The 19,217-nt window shown below is 46.3% G+C and overlaps 1 protein-coding gene across 1 annotated transcript in view; it reads left to right on the top strand.

The window, feature by feature from the left end:
- The window catches only part of slc22a13b (solute carrier family 22 member 13b), a 52,441-nt gene extending 33,658 nt beyond the window's left edge, over window positions 1-18,783 (top strand). The window contains exons 6-10 of the mRNA XM_045702862.1: window positions 5,276-5,370; window positions 9,866-10,080; window positions 11,676-11,784; window positions 17,800-18,009; window positions 18,437-18,783. Coding sequence (XP_045558818.1) covers window positions 5,276-5,370; window positions 9,866-10,080; window positions 11,676-11,784; window positions 17,800-18,009; window positions 18,437-18,518 — 711 coding nt within the window. The 3' untranslated portion in view covers window positions 18,519-18,783. The remainder of the gene's footprint in view (window positions 1-5,275; window positions 5,371-9,865; window positions 10,081-11,675; window positions 11,785-17,799; window positions 18,010-18,436) is intronic.
- The last annotated feature ends 434 nt before the right edge of the window (window positions 18,784-19,217 follow it).

Raw genomic sequence — 19,217 nt, 5'->3', positions numbered from 1 at the left:
GGATTACTGCAACTCGCTGTTGGCTGGGCTCCCTGTCTGTGCCATTAAACCCCTACAACTCATCCAGAACGCCGCAGCCCGTCTGGTGTTCAACCTTCCCAAGTTCTCTCACGTCACCCCGCTCCTCCGCTCTCTCCACTGGCTTCCAGTTGAAGCTCGCATCCGCTACAAGACCATGGTGATTGCCTACGGAGCTGTGAAGGGAACGGCACCTCCATACCTTCAGGCTCTGATCAGGCCCTACACCCAAACAAGGGCACTGCGTTCATCCACCACTGGCCTGCTGGCCCCCTACCTCTGAGGAAGCACAGTTCCCGCTCAGCCCAGTCAAAACTGTTCGCTGCTCTGGCACCCCAATGGTGGAACAAGCTCCCTCACGACGCCAGGACAGCGGAGTCAATCACCACCTTCCGGAGACACCTGAAACCCCACCTCTTTAAGGAATACCTAGGATAGGATAAAGTAATCCTTCTAACCCCCCCCCCCTTAAAAGATTTAGATGCACTATTGTAAAGTGGTTGTTCCACTGGATATCATAAGGTGAATGCACCATTTTGTAAGTCGCTCTGGATAAGAGCGTCTGCTAAATGACTTAAATGTAAATGTAATGATGAACAGAGAGTAGCAGTAGTGTAAAAGAGGGGTTGGCGGGTGGTGGGTGGGACACTATGCAGATAGCCCGGTTAGCCAATGTCCGGGAACACTGGTTGGTCGGCCCAATCGAGGTAGTATGTACATGCTTTAACCTGTCTCCTCTCCTTCATCTACTGTATCTCCTCCTCCTCCTAACTCTACTGTATCTCCTCCTCCTCCTAACTCTACTGTACCTCCTCCTCCTAACTCTACTGTATCTCCTCCTCCTAACTCTACTGTACCTCCTCCTCCTAACTCTACTGTATCTCCTCCTCCTCCTAACTCTACTGTATCTCCTCCTCCTCCTAACTCTACTGTACCTCCTCCTCCTAACTCTACTGTACCTCCTCCTCCTAACTCTACTGTACCTCCTCCTCCTAACTCTACTGTACGTCCTAACTCTACTGTACCTCCTAACTCTACTGTACCTCCTCCTCCTAACTCTACTGTTCCTCCTAACTCTACTGTATCTCCTCCTCCTAACTCTACTGTACCTCCTCCTCCTAACTCTACTGTATCTCCTCCTCCTAACTCTACTTTATCTCCTCCTCCTAACTCTACTGTACCTCCTCCTACTAACTCTACTGTATCTCCTCCTCCTAACTTTACTTTACCTCCTCCTCCTAACTCTACTGTACCTCCTCCTCCTAACTCTACTGTACTTCCTCCTCCTAACTCTACTGTATCTCCTCCTCCTAACTTTACTGTATCTCCCCCTCCTAACTCTTCTGTACCTCCTCCTCCTAACTCTACTGTACCACCTCCTCCTAACTCTACTGTACCTCCTCCTCCTCCTCCTAACTCTACTGTATCTCCTCCTCCTAACTCTACTGTATCTCCTCCTCCTAACTCTACTGTACCTCCTCCTCCTCCTAACTCTACTGTACCTCCTCCTCCTCCTAACTCTACTGTACCTCCTCCTCCTCCTAACTCTACTGTACCTCCTCCTCCTCCTAACTCTACTGTACCTCCTCCTCCTCCTAACTCTACTGTACCTCCTCCTCCTCCTAACTCTACTGTACCTCCTCCTCCTCCTAACTCTACTGTATCTCCTCCTCCTAACTCTACTGTACCTCCTCCTCCTAACTCTACTGTACCTCCTCCTCCTAACTCTACTGTATCTCCTCCTCCTAACTCTACTGTACCTCCTCCTCCTAACTCTACTGTACCTCCTCCTCCTAACTCTATTGTACCTCCTCCTCCTAACTCTACTGTACCTCCTAACTCTACTGTACCTCCTAACTCTACTGTACCTCCTCCTCCTAACTCTACTGTTCCTCCTAACTCTACTGTATCTCCTCCTCCTAACTCTACTGTACCTCCTCCTCCTAACTCTACTGTATCTCCTCCTCCTAACTCTACTGTATCTCCCCCTCCTAACTCTACTGTATCTCCCCCTCCTAACTCTACTGTACCTCCTCCTCCTAACTCTACTGTACCTCCTCCTCCTCCTAACTCTACTGTACCTCCTCCTCCTCCTAACTCTACTGTACCTCCTCCTCCTCCTAACTCTACTGTATCTCCTCCTCCTCCTAACTCTACTGTACCTCCTCCTCCTCCTAACTCTACTGTACCTCCTCCTCCTCCTAACTCTACTGTACCTCCTCCTCCTCCTAACTCTACTGTACCTCCTCCTCCTAACTCTACTGTACCTCCTCCTCCTCCTAACTCTACTGTACCTCCTCCTCCTCCGAACTCTACTGTATCTCCTCCTCCTCCTAACTCTACTGTACCTCCTCCTCCTAACTCTACTGTACTACCTCCTCCTCCTAACGCTACTGTACCTCCTCCTCCTAACTCTACTGTACCTCCTCCTCCTAACTCTACTGTATCTCCTCCTCCTAACTCTACTGTACCTCCTCCTACTAACTCTACTGTATCTCCTCCTCCTAACTTTACTTTACCTCCTCCTCCTAACTCTACTGTACCTCCTCCTCCTAACTCTACTGTACTTCCTCCTCCTAACTCTACTGTATCTCCTCCTCCTAACTTTACTTTACCTCCTCCTCCTACCTCTACTGTATCTCCTCCTCCTAACTTTTTATCTGTGGTATCAGTTGTGAAGCAGTCATGACAAAACCTATTCCACCTCAGGGGACTGAAAAGATTTGGCATGGGTCCTCAAATCCTCAAAAGGTTCTACAGCTGCACCATCGAGAGCATCCTGACTGGTTGCGTCACTGCCTGGTATGGCAACTGCTTGGCCTCCGACCGCAAGGCACTACAGAGGGTAGTGAGATCGGCCCAGTACATGACTGGGGCCAAGCTTCCTGCTATCCAGGACCTCTATACCAGGCGGTGTCAGAGGAAGGCCCTAAAAATGGTCAATTACTCCAGCCACCCCAGTCATAGACTGTTCTCTCTGCTACCACATGGCAAGCGGTACCGGAGTGCCAAGTCTAGGTCCAAGAGGCTTCTAAACAGCTTCTACCCCCAAGCCATAAGACTCCTGAACATCTAGTCAAATGGCTACCCAGACTATTCACATTGCCCCCCCCCCCTCCACACCACTGACGCTCTCTGTTGTCATCTATGCATAGTCACTTTAATTAACTCTACCTACATGTACATACTACCTCAACTAACTGGTTCCCCCGCACATGTGTCTGGCTCGGTATCTGGCTAGACTGGAAACTCTCCTTCCATACTCACATTAAGCATCTCCAATCCAAAGTTATATCTAGAATCTGCTTCCTCTTTCGCAGCAAAGACTCCTTCCCTCCTGCTGCCAAACACACCCTCGTAAAACTGACTATCCTACCGATCCTTGACTTCGGCGATGTCATTTACAAAATAGCCTCCAACACTCTACTCAGCAAATTGGATGCAGTCTATCACAGTGCCATCCGTTTTGTCACCAAATCCCCATATACTACCCACCACTGCGACCTGTATGCTCTCGTTGGCTGGTCCTAGCTACATATTCGTCGCCAAACCCACTGGCTCCAGGTCATCTATAAGTCTTTGCTAGGTAAAGCCCCGCCTTATCTTAGCTCACTGGTCACCATAGCAACACCCACCCATAGCACGCGCTCCAGCAGGTATATCACACTGGTCATCCCCAAAGCCAATTCCTCCTTTGGCCGCCTTTCCTTACAGTTCTCTGCTGCCAATGACTGGAATGAATTACAAAAATCACTGAAGTTGGAGACTCTCCCTCTCTCCCACACTAACTTTAAGAGTCACCTGTCAGAGCAGCTTACCGATCGCTGCAGTTGTACACTGCCCATCTGTAAATAGCCCATCCAACCAACTACCTCATCCCCATATTTGTCTTTGCTTTTCTGCTCTTTTGCACACCAGTATTTCTACTTGCACGTCCTCATCTGCATATATATCACTCCAGTGTAAATTGCTAAATTGTAATTACTTCGCCACTATTGGCCTATTTATTGCCTTACCTCCTTACTTCATTTGCACCCACTGTATACAGATCATTCTATTGTATTATTGACTGTAGGTTTGTTTATTCCATGTGTAACTCTGTGTTGTTGTTTGTGTCGAACTGCTTTGCTTTATCTTGGCCAGGTCGCAGTTGTAAATGAGAACTTGTTCTCAACTGGCCTACCTGGTTAAATAAAGAGTTAGGGTTATATATATATATATATAAATACCTGGTTAAATAAAGGTGAAATTAAATAAATAAATAAAAAACATTGACTCTGTACAGGCACCCCGCTGTATATATAGATATTTTTTTACTGCTGCTCTTTAATTACTTGTTACTTTTATCTCTTATTCTTATCTGTATTTTTTGAAACTGCTTGGTTAGGGGTTCGTAAGTTGTCACGTCCTGACCAGTAAAGGGGTTATTTGTTATTGTAGTTTGGTCAGGACGTGGCAGGGGGTGTTTGTTTTATGTGGTTCAGGGTGTGTTTTGTGTATGTGTTTATATAGAGGGGTATTTGATTTATTAGTCCGGGGTTTGTTAGTCATTGTTCTATGGTAGTATATTTCTATGTTCATTCTAGTTTTTGTAGTTCTATGTTTAGGTTATTGGGGTTGGACCTTCAATTGGAGGCAGCTGGTTATCGTTGCCTCTGATTGAAGGTCCTATAAATAGGTATGTGTTTTTCATGGGGTTTTGTGGGAGATTGTTTCTTGTTTAGCTGTTGTGCCTGACGAGACTGTCAAGTTCGTTTTAAGTTTTGTATATGGTGTATGCGTTTTCCTTATTCACCAAATAAAAAAAGAAGATGAGTGTACATTTTCCCGCTGCGTCTTGGTCTCTACCCTACGACACCCATAAGTAAGCATTTCACTGTGAGGTCTACTACACCTGTTGTATTCAGCATTTCACTGTGAGGTCTACTACACCTGTTGTATTCAGCATTTCACTGTGAGGTCTACTACACCTGTTGTATTCAGCATTTCACTGTGAGGTCTACTACACCTGTTGTATTCAGCATTTCACTGTGAGGTCTACTACACCTGTTGTATTCAGCATTTCACTGTGAGGTCTACTACACCTGTTGTATTCAGCATTTCACTGTGAGGTCTACTACACCTGTTGTATTCAGCATTTCACTGTGAGGTCTACTACACCTGTTGTATTCAGCATTTCACTGTGAGGTCTACTACACCTGTTGTATTTGGCGCATGTGATTAATCAAATTTGATTTGATTTCATCTTCCTCTGCAGCTGGAGGAGGAGGGCTCGACCAAGACAGGCAATATGTTGGACCTCTTCAGAATCCCCTACCTGAGAAAACGGGCTCTCATTCTCTCCTATATCTGGTCAGTATGAGACTGTTTGTGGCACCCTCTCTATCTGTTCGATCAATGTTTACAGTAACTACCCACGATTGACCATATTCAAATTACAATGGCATGACTGACACTCAATCCAAAAGTACTGAATTTTCATACTTGAGTGAAAATAATACTGTAAATGATATCTGAATGTTGGAGTGTGACCCTGTCTGTCCGTAAATTTAACGTAAGGAGTTTGATATATAGCATTTATTTTTTACGTGAGTCCACAAAATCAGAGGCAGTAGGGATGACACCGCGTTAAATTGATACGTGAGTGAATTGGAGGATATTGCTGTCCTGCATGAGCGAAATGTAGTCAGTACTTTTGGGTTTCATAAAAAATGTATGGGAGTAAATAGTACATATTTTCTTTAGGAATGTAGTGGAGTGGGCCTCCCGAAAGGTGCTGCAGTCTAAAGCACTGCATCGCACTGATTTCGATCCAGCCAGCCGTCCGGCGTTGTCCGTATTAGGGGAGGGTTTGGCCGGCCGGGATTTTCTTCTCCCATCGCGCTCTAGTGACTCCTTGTGATGGGCCAGGAGCCTGCAAGCTGCCTATGGTCGCCAGCTGGACGGTGTTTCCTCCGACACATTGGTGCAGCTCGCTTGCAGGTTAAGCGAGCAGCGTGTCAAGAAGCAGTGCGGCTTGGCAGGATGGTGTTTCGGAGGATGCACGGCTCTCGACCTTCGCCTCTCCCAAGTCCGTAAAAGAGTTGCAGCAGCAAGACTGTAACTACCAACTGGGGAGAAAAAAAGCCCCAAAAATTATAAAAGGAATGTAGTGGAGTAAAAGTAGTCTAAAATATAAACAGTAAAGTAGTCTGAAATATAAACAGTAAAGTAGTCTGAAATATTGGTAGTAAATGTACAGTTTCCCCCCAAAAAAACTTCTTAATTAGTACTTTAAAATTTTCTTAAGTACTTTACACCACTGTTAAATTGGCAATAATTTGATTATTAGTAGGCTTTGATTGAAGCTTAATGTTAAATTAAAACCTCCCATCATATCTAAGCCAATATGACACCAAAGTTGATGAAAATGTAGCAAATAACCTTGATTGGAGATACACAAAACACTCCCCGCCTCTTGTTTTGAGCCATCATCGAGAACCACATTCTGGATTTTTAAAAGGGTCACTAGCATTATTAGGAAAAAATAAACATTTTCCCAGACCTAGCTCCTTGCCACCTTTCGGACTGAATAAGTTTGTAGGAGCAACAGTTTTGATTAAATGTATAATTTATCACTCAGGGTCTCTCGAATAGTGCAGTGGTCTAAGGCACTCTATCGCAGTGCGAGCTGTGCCACTAGAGATCCTGGTTTGAGTCCAGGCTCTGTTTCAGCCGGCCGCGACCGGGAGACTCATGGGGCTGAGCACAGTTTGCCCAGCATCGTCCGGGTTAGGGGAGGGTTTGGCCAGAAGGGATGTTCTTGTCCCATCGCGCACTAGCGACTCCTGTGGTGGGCCGGGCGCAGTGCATGCTGAACAGGTCGCCAGGTGTACGGTGTTTCCTCCGACACATTGCGGCTGGTTTCTGGGTTATGAGGGCATTGTGTAAACAAGCAGTGCGGCTTGGCAGGGTTGTGTTTCGGAGGATGCACGGCACTCGACAATCGCCTCTCCCGAGTCCGTAGAGGAGGTGCAGATTTGGGACAAGACTGTAACTACCAATTGAATACCACGAAATTGGCGAGAAAAAGGGGTAAAAAAAAATACAAAGGTTTATAATTTACCGCTCTCACTTCTGTCCATTGAGAACCAATGATGTGCTACCTTTTTGTAGCTTATCTGAGAACACTAACATATTTTTTAGCCAAAGCTCAGAGTTCTAACACCAGTTCGAGCAACTTGGTTGCTCGGCATCATCGCAGCTGCTTGCACCATGTTGCCAGTCATAAGAAGTGTATGCGATCAAACCAAGGCTACTGTAGATAGCTAGCTATATGTTGGTATTCAAGCTGAGTTTAATCAATAAATCCAACCAGATATTTTGATTAGCTAGGTAGCTACTAATTGGGCTTTTCTTTACAAATATATACTGCTCAAAAAAATAAAGGGAACACTTTAAACAACACATCCTAGATCTGAATGTGTAACGGATTGGCAGTCGTGGTGAAGGAATGAGGCACAGGAAGCAGCGAGCACAGGGTAGTGGCGTATTTAATGTACACTCACTCATCAAACAAAATACTCCCAAACACAGGGGAGAAAATACACACGGCGTAAAATAGCGCCGACACGAACATGAGCCGTCACAATCTAAATAATCCCGCACAACACGGAAGCGGACCAGATAACATAAATAGCCCCGCTAATTAACCAAACTAAACACAGGTGCACAAAACCAAAAAGAAGGGAAAACCAAAAAGGGAATCAGTGGCAGCTAATAGGCCGGTGACGACGACCGCCGAGCGCCACCCGAGCAGGAGGGGGCGCCACCGTCGGTGGGAATCGTGACAGAATGAAAGAAATAATCTTATTAAATACTTTTTTCTTTACATAGTTGAATGTGCTGACAACAAAATCACACAAAAATAATCAATGGAAATCTAATTTATCAACCCATGGAGGTCTGGATTTGGAGTCACACTCAAAATTAAAGTGGAAAACCACACTACAGGCTGATCCAACTTTGATGTAATGTCCTTAAAACAAGTCAAAATGAGGCTCAGTAGTGTGTGTGGCCTCCACGTGCCTGTATGACCTCCCTACAACGCCTGGGCATGCTCCTGATGAGGTGGCGGATGGTCTCCTGAGGGATCTCCTCCCAGACCTGGACTAAAGCATCCGCCAACTCCTGGACAGTCTGTGGTGCAACGTGGCGTTGGTGGATGGAGCGAGACATGATGTCCCAGATGTGCTCAATTGGATTCAGGTCTGGGGAACGGGCGGGCCAGTCCATAGCATCAATGCCATCCTCTTGCAGGAACTGCTGACACACTCCAGCCACATGAGGTCTAGCATTGTCTTGCATTAGGAGGAACCCAGGGCCAACCGCACCAGCATATGGTCTCACAAGGTGTCTGAGGATCTCATCTCAGTACCTAATGGCAGTCAGGCTACCTCTCGCGAGCACATGGAGGGCTGTGCGGCCCCCCAAAGAAATGCCACCCCACACCATGACTGACCCACCGCCAAACCGGTCATGCTGGAGGATGTTGCAGGCAGCAGAACGTTCTCCACGGCGTCTCCAGACTCTGTCACGTCTGTCACATGTGCTCAGTGTGAACCTGCTTTCATCTGTGAAGAGCACAGGGCGCCAGTGGCGAATTTGCCCATCTTGGTGTTCTCTGGCAAATGCCAAACGTCCTGCACGGTGTTGGACTGTAAGCACAACCCCCACCTGTGGATGTCGGGCCCTCATACCACCCTCATGGAGTCTGTTTCTGACCGTTTGAGCAGACACATGCACATTTGTGGCCTGCTGGAGGTCATTTTGCAGAGCTCTGGCAGTGCTTCTCCTGCTCCTCCTTGCACAAAGGCGGAGGTAGCGGTCCTGCTGCTGGGTTGTTGCCCTCCTACGGCCTCCTCCACGTCTCCTGATGTACTGGCCTGTCTCCTGGTAGCGCCTCCATGCTCTGGACACTACGCTGACAGACACAGCAAACCTTCTTGCCACAGCTCGCATTGATGTGCCATCCTGGATGAGCTGCACTACCTGAGCCACTTGTGTGGGTTGTAGACTCAGTCTCATTCTACCACTAGAGTGAAAGCACCGCCAGCATTCAAAAGTGACCAAAACATCAGCCAGGAAGCATAGGAACTGAGAAGTGGTCTGTGGTCCCCACCTACAGAACCACTCCTTTATTGGGGGTGTCTTGCTAATTGCCTATAATTTCCACCTGTTGTCTATTCCATTTGCACAACAGCATGTGAAATGTATTGTCAATCAGTGTTGCTTCCTAAGTGGACAGTTTGATTTCACAGAAGTGTGATTGACTTGGAGTTACATTGTGTTGTTTAAGTGTTCCCTTTATTTTTTTGAGCAGTGTATATTTAACCTTTATTTAACTAGGCAAGTCAGTTAAGAACAAATTCTTATTTACAACTGGGCTACTTAAAAATAATATATATATTTAAAATGTATTTAAGTAGACAAGAACAAATTATTATTTACAATGACGGCCTACCCCGGACGACGCTGGGCCAATTGTGTGCCACCCTATGGGACTCCCTGTCACAGCCGGTTGTGATACAGCCTGGAATCGAACCAGTGTCTGTAGTGATGCCTCTAGCACTGAGATGCAGTGCCTTAGACTGCTGCGCCACTCGGGAGACCCACTTTGAAAAGGATGTGGCGGGCGAAAATGGTAGTTATTGGGTTCAAATTTGTCTCCACTTTTGTGAATTGGGGTGATCAGTTCTTGGTTCCAAATATTGGGGAAGATGCCAGACAGAGCTGAGGATGATGTTTAAGTATAGCCAATTGGATGTTTTGGTCTCTCTCACTTTCTCTTGCTCTCTCTCGCTCTCAGGTTTGTAACCAGTCTGGTGTACTATGGGGTGAGTCTAAACGTGGGTAACTTTGGTCTGGACATCTATCTCACCCAGCTGATCTTTGGTATTGCTGAGCTCCCTGCCCGGCTGGGTTCCCTGCCCCTCATAGAACACTTTGGACGGAGGATCTGTCAGGCCATCGCCCTGTTCTTTGGAGGCACAGCCTGTCTTGTTCTTCTAGCTGTTCCAGATGGTAAAATTAGTATTTTATGAAAGTAGATTTTTATGCTGTTTTTTACATTATTAAGGTTGTTTTAACACTTGAAGATGGAATCCACGTTTGTTGAAACAGCACCACTCTTTTCCTCCAGCACTTTTGTTGATAAACGGAGTAGAGGAGCGTCCACAGCGGTACATTTTCTGATAAAAGGAGTAGAGGGCCGTCCACAGCGGTACATATTCTGATTAACAGAGTAGAGGAGCGTCCACAGCGGTACATATTCTGATTAACAGAGTAGAGAAGCGTCCGGCAGCGGTACATATTCTGATTAACAGAGTAGAGAAGCGTCCGGCAGCGGTACATATTCTGATTAACGTTTTAGAGGAGCATCCGGCAGCGGTACATATTCTGATAAACAGAGTAGAGGAGCATCCGGCAGCGGTACATATTCTGATAAACGTTTTAGAGGAGCATCCGGCAGCGGTACATATTCTGATTAATGGAGTAGAGGAGCGTCCACAGCGGTACATATTCTGATTAACAGAGTAGAGGAGCGTCCACAGCGGTACATATTCTGATTAACGTAGTAGAGGAGAATCCGGCAGCGGTACATATTCTGATTAACGGAGTAGAGGGGCGTCCGGCAGCGGTACATATTCTGATTAACGGAGTAGAGGAGCGTCCGCAGCGGTACATATTCTGATTAACGGAGTAGAGGAGCGTCCGGCAGCGGTACATATTCTGATAAACGTTTTAGAGGAGCGTCCGGCAGCGGTACATATTCTGATTAACAGAGTAGAGGAGCGTCCACAGCGGTACATATTCTGATTAACGTAGTAGAGGAGAATCCGGCAGCGGTACATATTCTGATTAACGGAGTAGAGGAGCGTCCGGCAGCGGTACATATTCTGATTAACAGAGTAGAGGAGCGTCCACAGCGGTACATATTCTGATTAACAGAGTAGAGGAGCGTCCACAGCGGTACATATTCTGATTAACGTAGTAGAGGAGCGTCCACAGCGGTACATATTCTGATTAACGGAGTAGAGGAGCGTCCACAGCGGTACATATTCTGAGTCCACAGCGGTACATATTCTGATAACGAGTGAGGGCGTCCACAGCGGTACATATTCTGATTAACGTTTTAGAGGGTCCACAGCGGTACATATTCTGATTAACGGAGTAGAGGAGCATCCGGCAGCGGTACATATTCTGATTAATGGAGTAGAGGAGCGTCCGGCAGCGGTACATATTCTGATTAACGGAGTAGAGGAGCGTCCACAGCGGTACATATTCTGATTAACGGAGTAGAGGAGCGTCCACAGCGGTACATATTCTGATTAACGGAGTAGAGGAGCGTCCACAGCGGTACATATTCTGCTGTTCTATCGTGATGTCTGAGGAAGTAAAACACGCTGTTATTTACTTATTTCTTGTAACATCACAAACGACTGTTTCACCAATTAAAGATTCTAGATTTAAGTGTCATTTTTCTAAACACTTTTGACACTCAACACTGTTATTTAAAAAAAGTGATGTGCCAGTTTTAATTCTTAAGCACCTTTAAACACTTTGTGTTATTCAACCCGTTTAACAGATTCTCTGTCTGATTGTTTCTCCTCCCTCAGACATGCCGGTAGTGACGACAGTCATAGCCGTGTTGGGGAAATTTGCCCTGGCTGCCTCCTTCACCATCATCTATGTTTACACAGCTGAGCTCTATCCCACTGTAGTGAGGTATGTTTACACAGCTGAGCTCTATTCCACTGTAGTGAGGTATGTTCATTACAGCTGAGCTCTATTCCACTATAGTGAGGTATGTTCATTACAGCTGAGCTCTATTCCACTATAGTGAGGTATGTTCATTACAGCTGAGCTCTATCCCACCGTAGTGAGGTATGCTCATTACAGCTGAGCTCTATTCCACTGTAGTGAGGTATGTTCATTACAGCTGAGCTCTATTCCACTGTAGTGAGGTATGTTCATTACAGCTGAGCTCTATCCCACTGTAGTGAGGTATGTTAACACAGCTGAGCTCTAACCCACTGTAGTGAGGTATGTTCATTACAGCTGAGCTCTATTCCACTGTAGTGAGGTATGTTTACACAGCTGAGCTCTATCCCACCGTAGTGAGGTATGTTCATTACAGCTGAGCATTATTCCACTGTAGTGAGGTATGTTCATTACAGCTGAGCTCTATTCCACTGTAGTGAGGTATGTTCATTACAGCTGAGCTCTATTCCACTGTAGTGAGGTATGTTCATTACAGCTGAGCTCTATCCCACTGTAGTGAGGTATGTTCATTACAGCTGAGCTCTATTCCACTGTAGTGAGGTATGTTCATTACAGCTGAGCTCTATTCCACTGTAGTGAGGTATGTTCATTACAGCTGAGCTCTATCCCACTGTAGTGAGGTATGTTCATTACAGCTGAGCTCTATTCCACTGTAGTGAGGTATGTTCATTACAGCTGAGCTCTATTCCACTGTAGTGAGGTATGTTCATTACAGCTGAGCTCTATCCCACCGTAGTGAGGTATGTTCATTACAGCTGAGCTCTATTCCACTGTAGTGAGGTATGTTCATTACAGCTGAGCTCTATTCCACTGTAGTGAGGTATGTTTACACAGCTGAGCTCTATTCCACTGTAGTGAGGTATGTTCATTACAGCTGAGCTCTATTCCACTATAGTGAGGTATGTTCATTACAGCTGAGCTCTATCCCACCGTAGTGAGGTATGCTCATTACAGCTGAGCTCTATTCCACTGTAGTGAGGTATGTTAACACAGCTGAGCTCTATTCCACTGTAGTGAGGTATGTTCATTACAGCTGAGCATTATCCCACCGTAGTGAGGTATGTTCATTACAGCTGAGCATTATCCCACCATAGTGAGGTGAGATGTTCATACTGCTAAAACACATTGGCTGGAAAAAAAACCTCCAGCATAGCTGGATAACATGGGCATAGCTGGATAACATGGGCATAGCTGGATAACATGGGCATAGCTGGATAACATGGGCATAGCTGGATAACATGGGCATAGCTGGATAACATGGGCATAGCTGGATAACATGGGCATAGCTGGATAACATGGGCATAGCTGGATAACATGGGCATAGCTGGATAACATGGGCATAGCTGGATAATTTTTTAAATTTTATTTCACCTTTATTTAACCAGGTAGGCTAGTTGAGAACAAGTTCTCATTTGCAACTGCGACCTGGCCAAGATAAAGCAAAGCAATTCGACACAAACAACAACACAGAGTTACACATGGAATAAACAAAACATAGTCAATAATACAGTAGAACAAAAGAAAACAAAAAGTCTATATACAGAGAGTGGAAATGTGGTAAGATAAGGGAAGGCAATAAATAGGCCATGGTGGCGAAGTAATTACAATATAGCAATTAAACACTGGAATGGTAGATGTGCAGAAGATGAATGTGCAAGTAGAGATACTGGGGTGCAAAAAACAAGTTACAATCTGGGGATGAGGTAGTTGGATGGGCTATTTACAGATGGGCTATGTACAGGTGCAATGATCTGTGAGCTGCTCTGACAGCTGGTGCTTAAAGCTAGTGAGGGAGATATGAGTCTCCAGCTTCAGAGATTTTTGCAGTTCGTTCCAGTCATTGGCAGCAGAGAACTGGAAGGAAAGACGACCAAAGGAGGAATTGGCTTTGGGGGTGACCAGTGAGATATACCTGCTGGAGCGCGTGCTACGGGTGGGTGCTGCTATGGTGACCAGTGAGCTGAGATGAGGTGGGGCTTTACCTAGCAAATACTTATAGATGACCTGGAGCCAGTGGGTTTGGCGACGAGTATGAAGCGAGGGCCAGCCAACGAGAGCATACAGGTCACAGTGGTGGGTAGTATAAGTGGCTTTGGTGACAAAACGGATGGCACTGTGATAGACTGCATCCAATTTGTTGAGTAGAGTGTTGGAGGCTATTTTGTAAATGACATCGCCGAAGTCGAGGATCGGTAGGATGGTCAGTTTTACGAGGGTATGTTTGGCAGCATGAGTGAAGGAGGCTTTGTTGCAAAATAGGAAGCCGATTCTAGATTTAATTTTGGATTGGAGATGCTTAATGTGAGTGTGGAAGGAGAGTTTACAGTCTAACCAGACACCTAGGTATTTGTAGTTGTCTATATATTCTAAGTCAGAGCCGTCCAGAGTAGTGATGCTGGACGGGTGAGCAGGTGCGGGCAGTGATCGATTGAATAGCATGCATTTAGTTTTACTTGCGTTTAAGAGCAGTTGGAGGCCACGGAAGGAGAGTTGTATGGCATTGAAGCTCGTCTGGAGGTTAGTTAACACAGTGTCCAAAGAGGGGCCAGAAGTATACAGAATGGTGTCGTCTGCGTAGAGGTGGATAAGAGAATCACCAGCAGCAAGAGCAACATCATTGATGTATACAGAGAAGAGAGTCGGCCCGAGAATTGAACCCTGTGGCACCCCCATAGAGACTGCCAGAGGTCCGGACAACAGGCCCTCCGATTTGACACACTGAACTCTATCTGAGAAGTAGTTGGTGAACCAGGCGAGGCAATCATTTGAGAAACCAAGGCTATTGAGTCTGCCGATAAGAATGCGGTGATTGACAGAGTCGAAAGCCTTGGCCAGGTCGATGAAGACGGCTGCACAGTACTGTCTTTTATCTATGGCAGTTATGATATCGTTTAGGACCTTGAGCGTGGCTGAGGTGCACCCATGACCAGCTTGGAAACCAGATTGCATAGTGGAGAAGGTACGGTGGGATTTTAAAGAGTCAGTGATCTGTTTGTTAACTTGGCTTTCGACGATTTTAGAAAGGCAGGGCAGGATGGATATAGGTCTATAACAGTTTGGGTCTAGAGTGTTTCCCCTTTTGAAGAGTGGGATGACCGTGGCAGCTTTCCAGTCTTTGGGGATCTCAGGTGATACAAAAGAGGTTGAACAGGCTAGTAATAGGGGTTGCAACAATTTCGGCAGATAAGAGAGGGTCCAGATTGTCTAGCCCGGCTGATTTGTAGGGGTCCAGATTTTGCAGCTTTTTCAGAACATCAGCTGTCTGGATTTGGATGAAGGAGAAGCGGGGGGAGGGGCTTGGGGAAGTTGCTGCAGGGTGCTGAGATGTTGGCCGGGGTAGGGGTAGCCAGGTGGAAAGCATGGCCAGCCATAGAAAAATGCGTATTGAAATGATCGATAATCGTAGATTTATCGGTGGTGACAATGTTTCCTATCCTCAGTGCAGTGGGCAGCTGGGAGGAGGTGCTCATATTCTCCATTGACTTTTACAGTGTCTCAAAACTTTTTGCAATTAGTGCTACAGGATGAACTGGATTCAAATTTCTTTAAAAAAAAAAGCTAGCCTTAGCTTTCCTAACTGCCTGTGTATATTGGTTCCTGTCTTCCCTGAAAAGTTGCATATTGCAGGAGCTATTCGAAGCTAATGCAGAACGCCACAGGATGTTTTTGTGCTGGTCAAGGGCAGTCAGGTCTGGAGTGAACCAAGGGCTATATCTGTTCCTGGTTCTAAATTTCTTCAATGTGGCATGCTTATTTAAGTGGTGATGGTGAGGAAGGCACTTTAAAGAATAACCAGGCATCCTCTACTGACGGGATGAGGTCAATATCCTTCCAGGATACCCGGGCCAGGCCGATTAGAAAGGCCTGCTCGCTGAAGTGTTTTAGGGAGCGTTTGACAGTGATGAGGGGTGGTAGTTTGACCGTGTACCCATTACGCACGCAGGCAATGAGGCAGTGATCGCTGAGATCCTGGTTGAAGGCAGCAGAGGTGTATTTGGAGGGCAGTTGGTCAGGATGATATCTAAGAGGGTGCCCATGGTTACAGATTTAGGATTGTACCTGGTAGGTTCCTTGATGATTTGTGTGAGATTGAGGGCATCTAGCTTAGATTGTCGGATGGCCGGTGTGTTATGCATGTCCCTGTTTAGGTCACCTAACAGTGCGAACTCTGAAGATAGATGGGTGGCAATCAATTCACATATGGTGTCCTGGGAACAGCTGGGGGCAGAGGGAGGTCTATAACAAGCGGCAACAGTGAGAGACTTGTTTCTGGAAAGGTGGATTTTTAGAAGTAGAAGCTCAAATTGTTTGAGCACAGACCTGGATAGTATGACAGAACTCTGCAGGATATCTCTGCAGTAGATTGCAACATCTGTCAGTTCTATCTTGTCGGAAAATGTTAGGGATGGAAATTTCTGGATTTTTGGTGGCCTTCCTAAGCCAGGATCCAGACACGACTAGGACATTCGGGTTTGCGGAGTGTGCTAAAGCAGTGAGTAAAACAAACTTAGGGAGGAGGCTTCTAATATTAACATGCATGAAACCATGGCTTTTACGGTTACAGAAGTCAACAAATGAGAGCGCCTGGGGAATGGGAGTGGAGCTAGGCACTGCAGGACCTGGATTAACCTCTACATCACCAGAGGAACAGAGGAGGAGTAGGATAAGGGTACGGCTAAAGGCTATAAGAACCTGGGGAATGGGAGTGGTGCTGGTGGCTGCAGGACCTGGATTAACCTCTACATCACCAGAGGAACAGAGGAAGAGTAGGATAAGGGTACGGCTAAAGGCTATAAGAACCTGGGGAATGGGAGTGGTGCTGGGGGCTGCAGGGCCTGGGTTAACCTCTACATCACCAGAGGAACAGAGGAGGAGTAGGATAAGGGTACGGCTAAAGGCTATAAGAACCTGGGGAATGGGAGTGGTGCTGGGGGCTGCAGGGCCTGGGTTAACCTCTACATCACCAGAGGAACAGAGGAGGAGTAGGATAAGGGTACGGCTAAAGGCTATAAGGACCTGGGGAATGGGAGTGGTGCTGGGGGCTGCAGGGCCTGGATTAACCTCTACATCACCAGAGGAGGAGTAGGATGAGGGTACGGCTAAAGGCTATAAGAACCTGGGGAATGGGAGCGGTGCTGGGGGCTGCAGGGCCTGGGTTAACCTCTACATCACCAGAGGAACAGAGGAGGAGTAGGATAAGGGTACGGCTAAAGGCTATAAGAACCTGGGGAATGGGAGTGGTGCTGGGGGCTGCAGGGCCTGGATTAACCTCTACATCACCAGAGGAGGAGTAGGATAAGGGTACGGCTAAAGGCTATAAGAACTGGTCGTCTAGTGAGTTCAGAACAGAGAGTAAAAGGTGCAGATTTCTGGGCACGGAAGAATAGATTCAAGGCATAATGTACAGACAAGGGTATGGTAGGATGTGAATACAGTGGAGGTAAGCCTAGGTATTGAGTGACGATGAGAGAGGCTTTGTCTCTAGAGGCACCATTTAAGCCAGAGCATGTGCGGGGGGTGGAACAAAAGGGCTAGCTAAGGCATATTGAGCAGGGCTAGGCGAGCTGGAGACACGGCGATTCAGATAGCTAGCGGGCCGGGGAGAGCATCTTGGATTTTTTGACAGAACGGAGTGGGTCTGAACTTCCTGATCTGTGTGTTGTCTTGCAGACAGAACAGAGTGGGTCTGAACTTCCTGATCTGTGTGTTGTCTTGCAGACAGAACGGAGTGGGTCTGAATTTCCTGATCTGTGTCTTGTCTTGCAGACAGAACGGAGTGGGTCTGAATTTCCTGATCTGTGTGTTGTCTTGCAGACAGAACGGAGTGGGTCTGAATTTCCTGATCTGTGTGTTGTCTTGCAGACAGAACGGAGTGGGTCTGAATTTCCTGATCTGTGTGTTGTCTTGCAGACAGAACGGAGTGGGTCTGAACTTCCTGATCTGTGTGTTGTCTTGCAGACAGAACGGAGTGGGTCTGAACTCCATGTGTGCCCGTGTGGCTGGCATCCTTGCCCCCCTGATTAGACTGCTGGAGGTGTATCACTATTCCATCCCTATGTTGATCTATGGCATCCTGCCCTTCCTGGGAGGAGGCCTCTGCTTCATGCTGCCTGAGACACTCAACACTGAGCTACAAGACCACACAGAACCACAGGAGAAGGACACAGTGTGAGTATCATTCTGGAGGGATGGGGATGGATGGATGGATGGAGGGAGGGAGGGATGGATGGAATGGATGGATGGATGGATGGATGGATGGAATGGATGGATGGAATGGATGGATGGATGGATGGGAGGGATGGAATGGATGGAATGGATGGAGGGAGGGAGGGAGGGAGGGAGGGAGGGAGGGATGATGGAGGGAGGGATGGGATGGATGGGATGGAGGGATGGGATGGATGGATGGATAAGAGAGCGAATGGATGCAAGGATGTTATGTTTTTGAGACCTCTGTGAAAGCAGTCTGGTTCAGCGTGCTTGTATTGTCGTAATTTCAACTGTGTTGATATCAAGATTTAGCATTTCCACTGTAATAAAGTATTTAAAAAGGTGTATTTCTGCAAGTAGATTGCTTAATTGTTGTTTTTGATTCTAGAACTCCTGAGAAGTTGAATCTTGAAAATGGACTCAGTCATGTAGAAGATAAGACAGAAGAAACAATGATCACAAAAATGTAAATGATTATCACTGTTTTATATTATCTTGAGCTTTATATAGAGTATGTGATTGTCTTGATTATTGTCAGTATCAGGTAGATATACTAAATGGCCAATCAAAACATTTGAATGTTATTCAGATCTAAAACTACATTGTTTTAGAGACATTTTGTAAACAAAACAACTTTATTTGATATTAATTGAATGATAAAATGCATTATTTATATCACAAAAAACATTTGGATATAGGTGAACATGTCTAAATAAAAATACAAATGATAAAATATGTTTGTATAAATCACTGCTTCAGTTCCAAATAGTTTTCGTACATTTTTTTACGTTTGGATTATGTGTGTATTGTTATTGTATTGCTATATATTGATGCATTGTTGGAGCTACAGTAGACTGTTGGAGCAGACTGTTGGGGCTACAGTAGACTGTTGGCGCTACAGTAGACTGTTGGAGCTACAGGAGACTGTTGGAGCTACAGTAGACTGTTGGAGCAGACTGTTGGCGCTACAGTAGACTGTTGGAGCTACAGTAGACTGTTGGAGCTACAGTAGACTGTTGGAGCTACAGTAGACTGTTGGAGTAGGCTGTTGGAGCTGCAGTAGGCTGTTGGAGCTGCAGTAGGCTGTTGGAGCTGCAGTAGACTGTTGGAGCTGCAGTAGACTGTTGGAGCTGCAGTAGACTGTTGGAGCTGCAGTAGACTGTTGGAGC

Source organism: Salmo salar, chromosome ssa19 (assembly GCF_905237065.1).
Source record: "Salmo salar chromosome ssa19, Ssal_v3.1, whole genome shotgun sequence".
In the NCBI taxonomy this organism is placed as follows: domain Eukaryota; kingdom Metazoa; phylum Chordata; class Actinopteri; order Salmoniformes; family Salmonidae; genus Salmo; species Salmo salar.
Note: the sequence above shows the minus strand (reverse complement) of the source record. Positions and strands in the feature narration are given on the sequence as shown.